We start from the raw sequence: 14,565 nt of genomic DNA, 5'->3' as shown, positions 1-14,565 counted from the left end.
TAGATCAGGAAAGTGGTTGCAATCTTGTTTCATCCATTGAATATCCTTCTTTCTGTTATTAATTTGTTCACCAGCATTTAGGGTAAATATAAAGTGATACTTCTATGAATGGAGGAAGAGTCTTATTGTGAGATTAAGATTGAAAATTAATTTACTAAAGTAGTTGGGCCACAAGGTCATGCAGTGTCATTGTATGTATTCTTTGTTTTATTGTGAATCTAAAAGTTGTTAATTGTTATAAATAAGTATTTCTCAGTCCTAACCCAATTTTGCACAGTATAAAGAAAAGTATTCCTTGGATGTTTTCTCAAAGGGTGTTTGCATTAAATGTCATCTTCAACTATCAGCCAGAAGTAGCAAGGAGTGTCTACATATCCTGGTCTGTTAACCACAGCCGTTATTTCAGAACGTGAGTCTGAGTAATGGGCCTTGGAGTTGGAGCACTGCTGAAAGAGGAAGGTTATTCAGTAGTGGCCGTGATAGTTGACACACTATGTTTGTAACCAGTCTGTGTTGGTGGACACACTATGTTTGTGGCCAGTCTGTGTTGGTGGACACACTATGTTTGTGGCCAGCCTGTGTTAGGGGACACACTATGTTTGTGGCCAGTCTGTGTTGGTGGACACACTATGTTTGTGGCCAGCCTGTGTTAGGGGACACACTATGTTTGTGGCCAGTCTGTGTTGGTGGACACACTGTTTGTGGCCAGCCTGTGTTAGTGGATACACTATGTTTGTGGCCAGTCTGTGTTGGTGGACACACTATGTGTGTAGCCAGTCAGTGTTGGTGGACACACTATGTTTGTGGCCAGTCTGTGTTGGTGGACACGCTATGCTTGGATCTTAAGGTCAGTCGTGAGCGAAGAACTTTATCAAAACTTTTACTCATTTCGTGAGGTTTCTAATAAGTTTTATATATTATATCATAGGCACGTGTTAACAAGGCTCAGGTGACAACTATTTATTATAAAATACAGGTATTATTATTTCACACTTCCCATATATTTAACCTTTATATCAACAAAGAACCGGAGAGGAAGACAATTATATCGATGGTCTCATTGGTTGGCAATTATATCGGTGATCCCCGATTGATTAATAATTATGACGATGGTCCCTGATTGGTTGATAGTTATGCCGATACTCCTTGATCGGATTCTTGATATCTTCCTGGTCCCATATTGGTCGATTGACATATTGTTGGTTCCTGAGTTGCAGAAAGGCATCGTGTATTAGTACCAAGGAGATATACTTGTACATGTTACTGTGTGTGTGTGTGTGTCCATCACCTGAAGACACTGGTGGTGCAGGAGGAAATACTAAAGACCATTATGAAGTGCAGGACACTTGATAATGTTATGTTCCTGTAGGATGTAAGATGTGTGTGTATGTGTCTGTCATTTACATCTATACTTCAAAGCAACAATATTATTTCGGTATAAATTATTAATGGTCTCACCTTACGAGTTAGTTCTGAGGTCCACTTTGTTCAGGAGGGTATTCCCTTGTCCTACGTGTCCAACATCACCGGGGTTCCCTTGTCCTACGTGTCCAACAACACCGGGGTTCCCTTGTCCTACGTGTCCAACATCACCGGGGTTTCCTTGTCCTACGTGTCCAACAACACCGGGGTTCCCTTGTCCTACGTGTCCAACATCACCGGGGTTTCCTTGTCCTACGTGTCCAACATCACCGGGGTTTCCTTGTCCTACGTGTCCATGTTCTTGTCCGTACGTTCCATGTCCTTGTCTGTACGCTCCATGTCCTTGTCCGTACGTTCCATACCCTTGTCCGTGTGTTCCATGTCCTTGTCCGTACGTTCCATGTCCTTGTCTGTACGTTCCATGTCCTTGTCCGTACGTTCCATACCCTTGTCCGTGTGTTCCATGTCCTTGTCCGTACGTCCCATGTCCTTGTCCGTACGTTCCATGTCCTTCTCTGTACGTTCCATGTCCTTGTCCGTACGTTCCATGCCCTTGTCCGTACGTTCTATGTCCTTGTCCGTACGTCCCATGTCCTTGTCCGTACGTTCCATGTCCTTGTCCCCGCGTTCCATGTCCTTGTCCGTACGTTCCATGTCCTTCTCTGTACGTTCTGTGTCCGCTAGGCCTCCAGGATGGGTTGTACCTGATGTTTGGTGGTGTCCTATGGTTAGTGATGTGTCCAGAGACTCCCAGTAACACAGCGAGGAGAACCAAGGCGAGACTGACGTGCAGACGAGCCATCATCAACACCGAGCTAGAGTACACGTCAACACGTCTCTGTAACCAATTGAATATCAACAAAGTTAGTAACGGTAGTAGTATTAAAATGGTTCACACACACACACACCTCCTGTTGTTATATTTCGTGGATTAATAATAACATCTTTGATCAATAATAACAACATAAGTCACCTAATTACAAATAACAGTCGATCAAATTAACTTACCACCTTGAAGCAGTGTTGTTCTGGAGTCAGGAAGCGTCGTCCACTCTCTCCTTAGTCTCAAGGGTGACTGCCAGCATACACCTTCATCCCAAGGCGGTATCTACCTACCTTGCCTTCATCCTGCCTATTTATATTGTGTTGGTCGTCACCCGAGTCGTCTATTTTAGGGGATTTCCCGGAGACGCAACAAGTGAGTATTTCCCATTATTATTTTTGTTATTGTTGTTGTTGATTCTGTTGTTGTTCGTGTTATTATTATTATTATTATTATTATTATTATTATTATTATTATTATTATTATTATTATCATTATCATTATTATTATTATTATTATTACTGTATTATTGTTATTATTATTATTATTATTATTATTATTATTATTATTATTATTATTATTACCAAATATTCTTATCACACTGACCTTATGCAAGTTCTTGGATTTACAAAATTTTTATTAACTTAAATAATCAAATACCACCAAGAGCTGTAGTGTGTGTGTGTGTATGTGTTCACAGGGTGGTGTATTGCGTCTAGTGTGGTAGAATTATGTTAGTGTTAAGGTGCAGGCACTGCTTGCTCCCTTTCACTTTCAGCTGCCGCCACTGGCTAGCCCTCGTGGTGAACAGGGAAGCAACTTATACAAGTCTTCCCCTGCCAGTACACAGCCTCTTCACCATCAAGACTCCTGCTGTGCCTCCTCATGGCAACACACAGTAACTGGGTGTCCCGTGGGCCCAGGCTAGACCAGCAGGGGATCCCAGAGCAGCAATGGGCCCAGAGGGAAAACACATGCGCCCACTGGCATGTGGACACGTCCTGGCGCCTACCAATTTCTGCTCCCTGCCTTGCGAATTAACCTTAGTAGGTATAAGGCTACGGAAGTAAACCTCGAACGAAATATCTGCCGTGGAACCCCGGGTCAGGCAGACATGTTTACAGAGCTCCAACAGAACCCCAACGGCGGTATAGGCAGAAGACGTGACCAAAATGGGAACCCAACGACTACACCGGCGGATGAAGGCAATGCATGATGGACTGGTAGGTAGTAGGTAGCAGGCAGCTACCAAACAGGGAGGTACTACAGCCTGGGAAGATATTGGAAGCATATTGTGACCAAGTCCTAGGTTGCTGATCTGACTTTCTGCCTCATTTACACACAATTGCAGGATCTCAATTGTTTCTCTTACTATTGACAACACAACATACATACTGTACTTATAGCGTTTCTCACTATTGATTTTTTTTTATTATCATTATTACAGTGTTGTTATTGTTATTGTTATTATCATTTTATTTTACCTTTTATTATAAGTTTTATTTACTATGAATTACTGTATTATTATTATTATTAAATTTTCGCCCCCCAGGCCCCGATGTGGGTCAGTGACCTGTGCCCGGGTGGGATAATCTCCTTAAAAAAAAAAAAAAAGACGAAACCTAGCAAACTGAGTTATCGGCAGTCCATTGCAACTTCCTCTCCCCAGTCATTGCAACACTTGCACCGCTGGATCAGAAAAAGGGAGAGCCAAGATGCGTGGTTGCAGTCTGCGCTCCTGCCTCACCACATAAATCAATTCACATGCAGCCATCATCCCGCTCATCGTCTTCTCTCAACTCCACCCAACAACGTCAGCTAGAGAAGGTACAGAAAAGGGCCTGCAGAATCATGCTCGGCGCAGAATACTCTGGCTACACCAACGCTCTCTCCACCCTGGAAATGCCATCCCTCAGTGACCTCCACCACCAAGCACTGGAAAGGTTTGGCAGCCAACTAATGCACCACCCTCGTCATCGCCACCTCCTGCCACCGGCAGCCCCCCATCCACCTCGCGCAGTCCGCCACTACAACAAAATTCAGCCCATAAGAGCCCGCACCGATAGATATAAGAACAGCACCATCCCATCTATTGTTAAAATAATAAACAACTCCTGATTTATGTACTGTACAGCCCTGTAAATGTATTCAATGCATATTATATCATTATGTCTAAATCAAATGTAAGTCTGTATATTTTCAGCCACCGGCTGCAACTCTATTAATAAACCGTTTATTATTATTATTATTATTATTATTATTATTATTATTATTATTATTATTATTATTATTATTATTATTATTATTCATACATCTCATCATTATAAAAAACCCTATACCCCCGAAAGTCCTGTGGCGACAGACGAGTGGTGACAGGGACAGGCAGAGATGACTGCTGGGAGTCTAGTCACAACCCTGCACATGGGCTGCACAGATAAGATGGTCGTTTATGCACTGGGAGCTAGGCAGCAGTGCAATCCATGCCCTGTCTGTGCGACTGAGCAACCCTCTCAAGGACCCACTCTGCTCACCCCACATAAGGAGGGGGTGAGAAAAGGTGCTCTAAACATAGCATGCCTAAAGAACCAACCTGACCGGGCAACCGCACCCAGTAAGGTCCTCCTTACGCAGTCGAAAACAAAATCATAATCACAGATCAAAACAAAATCAAACTATACAACCTCTTATGGTCGCCGCATGGAATGTCAGAACCCTTCTGGATAATGGCACAAATGAGCATTCTGAAAGAAGAACTGCTCTTCTGGCAAAAGAGCTGCCTCGGTATAACATCGACATAGCAGCCATTAGTGAGTCTCGGTTCCCAAACGAGGGTCGACTCACAGAACGGGGCTCTGGCTATACCTTCTTTTGGAAGGGTAACCCTATCAGAGAAACCCCATTTATGGAGTTGGCTTTGCCATCCACCAATGCATCCTACATAGGCTAACTGAAATGCCTTTTGGGATCAACAAGCGCCTCATGACGCTCCGAGTCCCACTGAATCACTCACGTCATGCCTTCTTCATCAGTGTATACACCCCAACACTAGATACAGAGGATGACATCAAGGAGGGCTCTTACGCCGATCTTGGCAGAGTGCTAACTTCTATCCCAAGAGAAGATAAGGTTGTGCTCCTCGATGAATTCAATGCCAGAGTTGACAGAGATGCTGTCATTTGGCAGGGAATCATAGGGAGAAATGGACTAGGCAGTGTATTCCCAATAGACTACTCCTCCTCAGCAAGTATGCTGCACACAACCTCACTATCACCAATACCTTGTTTAGGCAGGCCGACAAGTTCAAGGGTTCGTGCCAACAAGCACGATCCAAACATTGGCATCTCATTGATTACATACTTGTCAGAGAAAAAGATCTCCGAGAAATCCTCATCACCCAATCCATCCTTGGCTCAGACCACTGCAATACTGATCACCGGCTCGTCAGAGACAAGCTCTCACTTCATGTAGACCCAAAACGGCAAAGGCAGCAAGCCTCCATAAGAGGTTTTAACACTAAACGTCTGGAGGATCCAACAGTAACGTGTATTAGCCCCTATCTTATAGGCAGAAGTATTTATATAAATGTGTGTTAATTACATTAGACTTGTTTAACTATCACCCCCTGTAACTTTCCACTAGCTATGAGGCTCATGTTCAGACCACGTGATAAGGTGTGCCCACGGGAAGTCGCGTCACTTGGTGCTGAGCTAAGGATTAAGACGTTATTTAGAGCCATCGTGGATGTGCTCCATCCTTCCATCGAGGGAGGACGTCGGATATATTTCCGTTCTTCCTCGAGGGTCTTTACTACGTCGGATAAATTCAGTTCTCCTTCGACGGGTCCTTACTCAGGACACATTTTAGACGAGCTACTATAAGATAGCCTCCGTCCTCATTTAACACTCTTAGCTACAGTGATTAAGTTACAGATCCGGAGCGGCCTTCTACACCCAAGGTCAGACCCTCCTATGGAGACTTTCTGATGACTGCTCCACCCTACAAACAGAGTTGGTAGCAACAGAAGACAACAAGTCCATCATAATTCACACGGACTCGAAAACGGCCATGCAGGCGCTGCAACACAGTCAACCAAGAGACAACGTCCACATCATAACCTCGATCCTCGCACAGCTACAGGACTTCCAAAGACAAACTCGCCTAGTCGTCTTACACTTGATTCCCAGTCATGTAGGGATCGGGGGAAATGACATGGCAGACGCAGCAGCCAAGGCAGCCACACGGTTTAGGAGCGTTCACATTCAAGTTCCAGCAAGCGTGCAACAGATCAAGAACCACCTCAGAAAGACTACCAAGCTCCACATCCAAAAGAGCTTCCTTCACGCATTCAACTCTGGTTCCCAATCAGCCAAATTGTACCTGGTGGCTACAATAGGGGAACCACCATTCGCGGACAAGAAAACACCAAGACAAACCCAAGTTAGCCTTCATCGACTACGACTTGGGTACAAGTGCACCTGGCAGACGATCGGAAATGTCGTCAGGGAATGCACCTACTGTCAGAAGCCAGCGGCCAACCCACTGGAACACTATCTCCTCGACTGCAAAGTCACACAAAGTTTCCAAAACAGAATTTGAAACTTCCAAGAAGAACACACAACTCCAGCGGCCATTCTAACCCGAAAGACCTAAACAAACCACATTCACCACCTTCTCCGTGTCATCACATGATACCCACCACCCAGATAGTTTGGGAAGTATCCTCCCCCAGCAAGTGCGGACCCCAGTTCGGGGGCCGCGCCACTCCGAAACTGACTACGTCCAAGAGTGGGGATTGGTGGTAAGCGCTCACTGACCGAGGGTCCGCTCACACTTGCAAACCTGCAGTATCCTTTCATATCTGCAGGTAGGACAACCTCCATCCCCAATCACAAATTCGGTCTGGCTGCTCTAAGAGCTCCAGCCAGAGCCACCAAATGGGCCGCCTTCAGGCAAAGGCCCGTATCGGAGTACGGTCCGACAATCTCAACAACAAACAAACTAAGAATGCATAAGAGAGTCTACAGAGACGTGACCGTCCGGCCAAGCGGTTAACAGGTTGATCAGTAGCGAAGAGGATAAAGTTAAGTGGTGCTGGAGACCGTGTTGTGTGATGTCAGTGGTGGTGGTGGAGAGTGACAATGGTAATGGTGGAGAGTGACGGTGGTGGTGGGGAGTGGGGCTAGTGGTGGTGGAAAGTGACGATAGTTTTGGTGGTAGTGGAGACTAGAGAGTAGTGTTAATGACGGTGGTGGAGGTCGTGGTGAGGGAGAGTGGTGTTGATACGGTGGTGGAGGTTGTGGACAGTGGTGTTGGTGACAGTGATGGAGTTTGTGATGAAGAAGAGTGGTGTTGATGAAGGTGGTGGAGGTTGTGGTGACGGAGAATGGTGTTGGTCACAATATATCATAGTTTGTGATGAGGGAGATTGGTGTTGATACGGTGGTGAAGGTTGTGGTGAGGGAGGGTGGTGTTGATGACGGTGGTGGAGGTTGTGGTGAGGGAGAGTGATGTTGGTGACAGTGGTGGAGGTTGTGGTGAGGGAGAGTGGTGCTGGTGACAGTGGTGGAGTTTGTGATGAGGGAGAGTGGTGTTGATGACGGTGGTGGAGGTTGTGGTGAGGGAGAGTGGTGCTGTTGACAGTGGTGGAGTTTGTGATGAGGGAGAGTGGTGTTGATGACGGTGGTGGAGGTTGTGATGAGGGAGAGTGATGTTGGTGACATGATAAAATGGAACAATTTTCATACTAAGAAAAAATGGCATAACAAATTTCACTTGGAGCTCACGAACCACAAACGAGCTAACGAGCCTATGTTTGAAGCTACTCAGCGTATTAGAGTTAATGATGATGTTTGGTAACTTGTTATATCACCTTTGTTTAGCCCTGACTTTGATTTATACACTTCGATCATATCGCCCCTCACTCTACGTCTCTCGAGGGAGTGCAAATTAAGATGCTTTTACCTGTCTCGGTACTCAAGGTTCCTAATGCCCAGGATTAGTCTTGTCATTCTCCTCTGAATTCTTTCAAGGATTCTATACTCATCCTGTAGTACGGTGACCAGAACTGAACTACGTACTCCAAGTGAGGTCTCAAAGCGCAAGATATAGTTTTAGGATGACCTCGCTAGTCTTGTAACTAACACTCATTCCTTTCAAAGCTTTCTTTACTTCCTTTACTACCAGGAGGTTGATTGGGCACAGCCACCCAACTATCTGGCGTTCCATCCAGTGGATCCAAGCTGACCATGCTGTTGTATCATCTCAAATCATCAAAGAATCTCGTGGTGAGCCACCCAGGAAGCGCCAAAAACGAGTTTGCTAGAAACTCCAGACAAGGCTGAAGACCCTCTGCCGGGACCGCGAATGCTATTACCATTGGCGGTAGCATTATGCGAACGCCAAGCTGGTCGCAAGTCAGTTCGAGAGTTTTTGCAAGGCGCTGGCTATAACTTTCGTTGCAAATCTTTAACAATAATATGCAATGTGACATTTTTAATTTTGTAATTCATTTATGTATGACGTTGATATATCTCTAAGCAAGTTTCAGTAACAAACGTTATAAAATTTTAGCGAAAACATGTCAGTAAAAATTAAATGTGCCATTGTTTCCTAGTCTGATGATTATGCTTTTTTTCCGGTCCATATTTCCCTATTGCCATTTGTTCCTACGTTCGAACAAGAGTAGTACGTTCAATATGTTGGCGGAGAATGGTGATGGCAATTGTTGGGGTTCTGGGGGTGGGCTCAGACAGGACTCATCACAGGAGTTGCCAACACACATCACCTAGTGAGACACACACTCGACTGTCTTATTCTATAAAACCAGACTGAAGGTAAACATCTCTACACACGCATTGTGATCATTTACACGACGTGATGAATAGTGAAGAATAATGAAGACCACAACAGCAGCATAAAGTAGAGGTAAATATATGTGAGGGAAGATAGCAGTGAGAGTCACTAGTGTAGTAGTTGAGTATAGAAAATGAAGATGTAAACACACCGGCATTGATAAACAGTAGAGTAGATGGATAGATAGAATAAGATATATATCATTAAATAAAATGTAAATACAATTATACTTAGATGCAGTACGTATATAAACAGTGCAGGTTTAGTACATAGACAGTGAAGGAACAGGACCGGTAATCAGGAACTTTGGTCTAATTTTCAGAAGGTAAATATTTCTTAATTCATGAATATTCTATAAAATGATGAAGATTTTAAATTTGTGTAATACAATTTTGTGATATCTTTTTGTCTTGAACATAATCTATCCCAAAGGACTAAGATGACATTCACTGTTTACAGGTTAAGTGTGTTAGTTTGTTCTATAATACTGTAACACTTCAATAAACTTGACAGATACTGCTACTTTATAGAATTTATTGGTATATAAGATGATGCAATATATCATAGGTCAGGTTAGCTAGGTAAGGTTTGTTTGTTTTATCTCTGATGAATCATTTTACTTTGTGGATATTTGTCCGGTTGTCAGGTATGTTTTTAGACTATCACCAGGAGTTGATAGAATTGAATCAAACTTGTGGAAACGTTATTTACAATCCATTTAATAGATAATGGAAACGAATGTGCACAGCTCCTATTAGAACTTGACCTAACCAACCTTACCTAAAGTAATCTACCTAACTTACCAGAAATCCTTTTAAAACACACATAACGACACTGAATGGATTCTCAGGTCAATTTTTAGTCATGTACCGGTCTTTCTCTCACTGTTATTAATATGTATTTTGTAATGCTTAGACAATTCAATGACATTTTTCTTTATGATATTTCCATCAGAAATTAAGGATAACCAAGATATTAATTGTTGAATATTATTAGATTTCCTCAGTCTCAAGTGTCGCCATGATTTGTTTACATATGGTACTGGTCTTTCTTTTGATATTACAAAATATGTTTTTCCTATGGTATTTGATGAGTTTCGAACGAATTTGATATTCATTTCCGCCGGAAATCACTAGATTTTGAAATACCCAACACTTCACCACCACTCAACAATCTTAACAGAAAAAGTTAGATTTTTTTCTCGAGTAAATCACAAAAAAAAATGCCAACCAACCAACAAAACCTAACCCCCCTTAGTGCATGCCCCACCATTTTGGTGAAAAAGACTCTTGCCCAATCATAAGTCTCCTTTTGCTATAGCCAACCTCGCACATGCGCTGTAGACGCTTGAGACCTTCTCCACCGTATGTAAACAAATCATGGCGACGCTTGTGACTGAGGAAATCTAATGATATTGAAAAATTAATATCTCGGTTATCCTTAATTTACGGCAGAAATATCATATCTTGCCTAAAAAGCGAGATGTCACAGGTCCGATTCCCGGGCCAGTGGAAAGTTGTTCGGACACACTTCCCAGCCTCCTTTGTTCCCTGTTCACATAGCAGCAAAGTAGGTACCTGCTGTAAATCGAAAGTTGCAAATTCGTATTCAGGGAAAGTTGTTGGAGCTTCCAATAACTTGCTTAGACATAAAACCATTGACTCTTCAGGCTTCTACGCCCTTGACTCATGAGACATAAAGGCAAGCATGAACTTAGCATGCTTCCCTGTTGGGCGCTGTAAATGCTTCTGTGCTTCACCTTACACAAGGATGTAGGGGGGTGCCCAGTAAAAAAAAAAAAATATTCATAACGGCGAGAGAAAGACCGGGGCATGACTAAAAATTCACCGATTCTCGTTTTCATTTATATATTTAATAGATTGTAAATAACGTTTCCACTAAGTTTGGTCCAATTATAACAACTTCTGGTGTTAATCTAAAAAAAATTCCTACCTAACTGACAACCAGACAATCTTTTTATGTAACAGAATCAGGGAAGTACAGTATAGTCTGCATTTACGAGGTCAATTGAACCCGTAGAGGCCAGCGTAAAACGAGAAACGCGTAAATGAAATAACAGAACATATGGGATTAATTGAAGTAGAGACTGGGCCGACCCCCAAACTGCACTTTTTCTGACACAATACGTACGTTGTAGTCAAAATAACATCTTAATTTTATGATGGTATGCACACACAATTAATAATTAAGAGAAATATCAATAATATTAGGTTTTTTAACACTTACGTTAGTAGAAAAGCTGGGTCGGCACACGTGGATGGCGGCTGGTTCCGAGGCTGAGGGCAGATTAGTTGCCCTCCGGTGAATCACTTCACTACTCGCAGAGGTTTGCAGGGCCTCCCAAACAAACCCCTCAAAGTCCATATCCTCACTGTCAATATCAATATCACTGACTTGGGCTGGCTGTGGTTGTGGTGGGTTGCGGGCGAGGAAGCCCTCAATACTACGTTGACGACTAGTATTGATATTGTCGAGATAGATCTGGATATACGGCTCCATAACTTTCGTCAGATGGTTATTAGACACTTCATACCGATGCTTGTCTGGATCGTTGTCAAGGATGAGCTTAATTTTCTCCCCCAACTCGATGATTTCCTTCACATTACCATGGCTTGGTCCAGGTAATTCAAGGTTTTTCTCGGATGGTGGGGGTCCCGCGGAAGCAATTGTAAGGGGAATAGCGGGCACAAGAGAGAACTGTATACGCGGACCGAGAACAATGAGACTGGGCCGGCTAGGTCAGCGACTTCTTCCCTCTGGTGGCAGGGCACGTCATGTTACAGTAGGCTCTCGCCAATAACGTTTAATAGGTGCCCGAAAAACGCCGTTATTAGTGAAAACGTTATTTGTGTGACATTAAAATACATGTAAAAAGGGTTTATTGGTGCCGCCACCCCAAGAATTTCACCCAATTTTTCCCCTTAGAAGCCCTCCTAACACTTTTTGTTCGCTGAAATAAAAAGAATTGTTATTCAATCATCAAAATAAAGAGTTTGAGTAATATAACACTTAGCTTGGGGGAGTTTTTGAGGTGCTTGGTGTGATGATTGTTCCGTCTATGAGGGCCGCTAAGACTTGCACTGTCTTTCTTTCTACAAGCTAACCATTTCACAAGAAAATGCTCTGTTATCACTAACAACCTGTTTCTATCACTTTTATCATTCATAGCTCGCCTCGCATTTCCATCACTACCGAAATATTTCTTAGCCAGCGCAATACTATTCTTGGTCTCCTCTAAGTTTCTCTTAATATTTCGCACTGTAAGTTCAGGACAGTTCAATTTCCTCACAATATCAATGTTCTGTGCATCACTTTCAATGAGCTCAACAATGTTCTTTACCCTTGACTGAGTAGGCATGCTTCTTGTGGTTTTGTCTCTTAGCTTTGGGGTCTTTTTTCTCATTCATTCACTTTAAAAGTTCCCGGGTTTTCAGGCGACAAATCACTCCCTCCACCACCTACCCTAACTCCCACAGGCAAAAATGCGTAAACCATTGTTGATCACCGACCCTAGCAACCACTGGTTATAGAGGCGAAAATCTCACACGTAGGTGCAGCGCTGTATTCCGTGGAGCGTGTGTGAGAGTGAGAGTGAGGCGGAGAGGACAACTACGTCATCAACATGGCGGAAAACAAACACTATCATTGATGCGCACGGATGCTTCCCACAAAATCTCCTTTATTCAAGAGAATCCAGACGTTATTATCGAAAATGGGTATCTATTGTAACTTACCGTTATTGTCAAAAACGTTATTGTGGAAGTCGTTATTTGCGAGAGCCTACTGTACATTAGACCAATCACAGCTAGCAGGTGAGGGAATGCGTGGGTGGTAAGGATGCGTGGCCCAATCACAGTCTGATACGTCATATGACGTCAGCGATAACGTAAGAGCGGCCTAATGCGCACCACTCACCGTGCCGCTTCCCATGTATGATCAAGAATGTACCGCGTGGGTAAAAAATGGCGCGGCAGTCTGGACCTCTCCAGCCGCTCTCTGCGTAAATGACCAAATTTACCGAGTAATTAAAGCAGTTTCATTCTGGCAAGGCACCGCGTAAATGACCAAACACGTAAACAAAAACCGCTTAAATCCAGACTATACTGTAGTTCCTCTATGGAAGTGTTGGTCTGTATGAAACACTGTTCAGGAGGAAATTATCAAAATAATTTTACAAAATTTGTATTGCCTCATCATTGTTTGAAATTGCCAGAATAATAATAGGAGATAGTAATGTTTTAGATGGCAGCCTCCAGGAAAGGAGCCACTTAGGAAAACTCTATATAAGAAAACTTGTTTCTTATCGCAAGAATATAGTAAATCTGGTTGAGGAATTTCACTTCGCTCGAGGATGACCTCCCTTTGTTTACAGCATTTAGTTTCAGTCAGCTGTTAAAGGGCAGCAGGAATCTGATTGATTCATTGACATTAAGAAAACTGTTTTGTTTCATACTCACAAGAAACAACAGGGTAATTATTCTGTAGTTGCAGTACATGGAAATTACTATGGGAAATATATTTTTATAGTGTTTTTCATTATGTTTCATACATGGTTGACCTTAATTCCATTGGAAATGAGTAGTTATGGAGATGTGCTCCTCCAATTACCAACATATCAGTACAGTACAGTATACTGCACATGTATCACTCAACCAAACCAGAAGGACCAGACCTAACCTATATGGAGCCTCAGTGTGTAAACCTAACCTAACCACAGCTTACCTTAATTAACATATGAAGGAGGATTCTGACAGTCTGAATTACACCTTGGACACTTTACTGAACCAAAGAGAACACCATGACACCTTAACAAGTCAACAGCTGTGACTTCTTTCTCAAATACTCATTAAATTACACTCCTGTCTCCCAATGACGAGCAACCTTCACAGACAGACACAATCTTGCAACTATGCAATTCAAATTCCAGAGCTTGTACACTACATTCTGATTAGTATCATGTGAAAGCGACACTCCTGCTGATTGGTTGAGTAAGAAGTAAACATTGTTCATATATCGCAGGGGTGGATCTATGAATATCAAAAGAGGGGGGTGGTCGAAGAAGATGTGGGTGGGGAAACATGGCGAGTGCAGCGAGCCCACCCAGCTGGGGCTTTTTGAAATCTGACCAATATCAAGGGCATTTTGAGGCCATTTTCAAGCCATGTGTACTTGATTTTAGGGGATATTCTGAAGTCAGTGGTAATACTTTTTACAATATAATAATGCCTGAGTACAATACTGCATTAAAGAAAAGGTACTGAAATTTTCTGGTGAAAAGGGGGGGTCCGGAGCCCCCGGATCCCCCCCCCCCCTCGGATCCGCCCTTGTATTGCCACAAACTTGTGCTCTCTTTAAGTGAAGTAGAAAAGTCAACTCAAAAACCATAAATTTCCGACAGATACTATAGAGTACCGGGTATTCTTTTTTTTCTTATCTCCTTATATAAG

The 14,565-nt window shown here is 43.0% G+C and overlaps 2 protein-coding genes across 3 annotated transcripts in view; one reads left to right on the top strand and one right to left on the bottom strand.

The window, feature by feature from the left end:
• Positions 1-945: 945 nt before the first annotated feature.
• Positions 946-2,539, bottom strand: LOC121865084 (DEAD-box ATP-dependent RNA helicase 21-like). Of its 2 annotated transcripts, XM_042364416.1 has the most exons (4): positions 2,431-2,539; positions 1,675-2,260; positions 1,459-1,608; positions 946-1,206 (listed from the first exon to the last, which is right to left on the bottom strand). In XM_042364416.1, exon 2 carries the CDS (start codon positions 2,074-2,076, stop codon positions 1,708-1,710), a length of 369 nt encoding a protein of 122 aa, XP_042220350.1. In that variant the 5' UTR covers positions 2,077-2,260; positions 2,431-2,539; the 3' UTR covers positions 946-1,206; positions 1,459-1,608; positions 1,675-1,707. The 2 variants fall into 2 exon arrangements, with proteins under 2 accessions (XP_042220350.1, XP_042220349.1); XM_042364415.1 differs by having other exon boundaries at positions 1,459-2,260.
• A 6,429-nt stretch (positions 2,540-8,968) lies between these two features.
• The window catches only part of LOC121865081, a 65,856-nt gene continuing 60,259 nt past the window's right edge, over positions 8,969-14,565 (top strand). Inside the window, exon 1 of the mRNA XM_042364413.1 lies at positions 8,969-9,169. The gene's annotated coding sequence lies outside the window, so the exon portion shown is untranslated. The remainder of the gene's footprint in view (positions 9,170-14,565) is intronic.

The sequence above is a fragment of the Homarus americanus genome, unplaced genomic scaffold (genome assembly GCF_018991925.1).
Source record: "Homarus americanus isolate GMGI-L3 unplaced genomic scaffold, GMGI_Hamer_2.0 scaffold2539, whole genome shotgun sequence".
Lineage (NCBI taxonomy): Eukaryota > Metazoa > Arthropoda > Malacostraca > Decapoda > Nephropidae > Homarus > Homarus americanus.
Note: the sequence above shows the minus strand (reverse complement) of the source record. Positions and strands in the feature narration are given on the sequence as shown.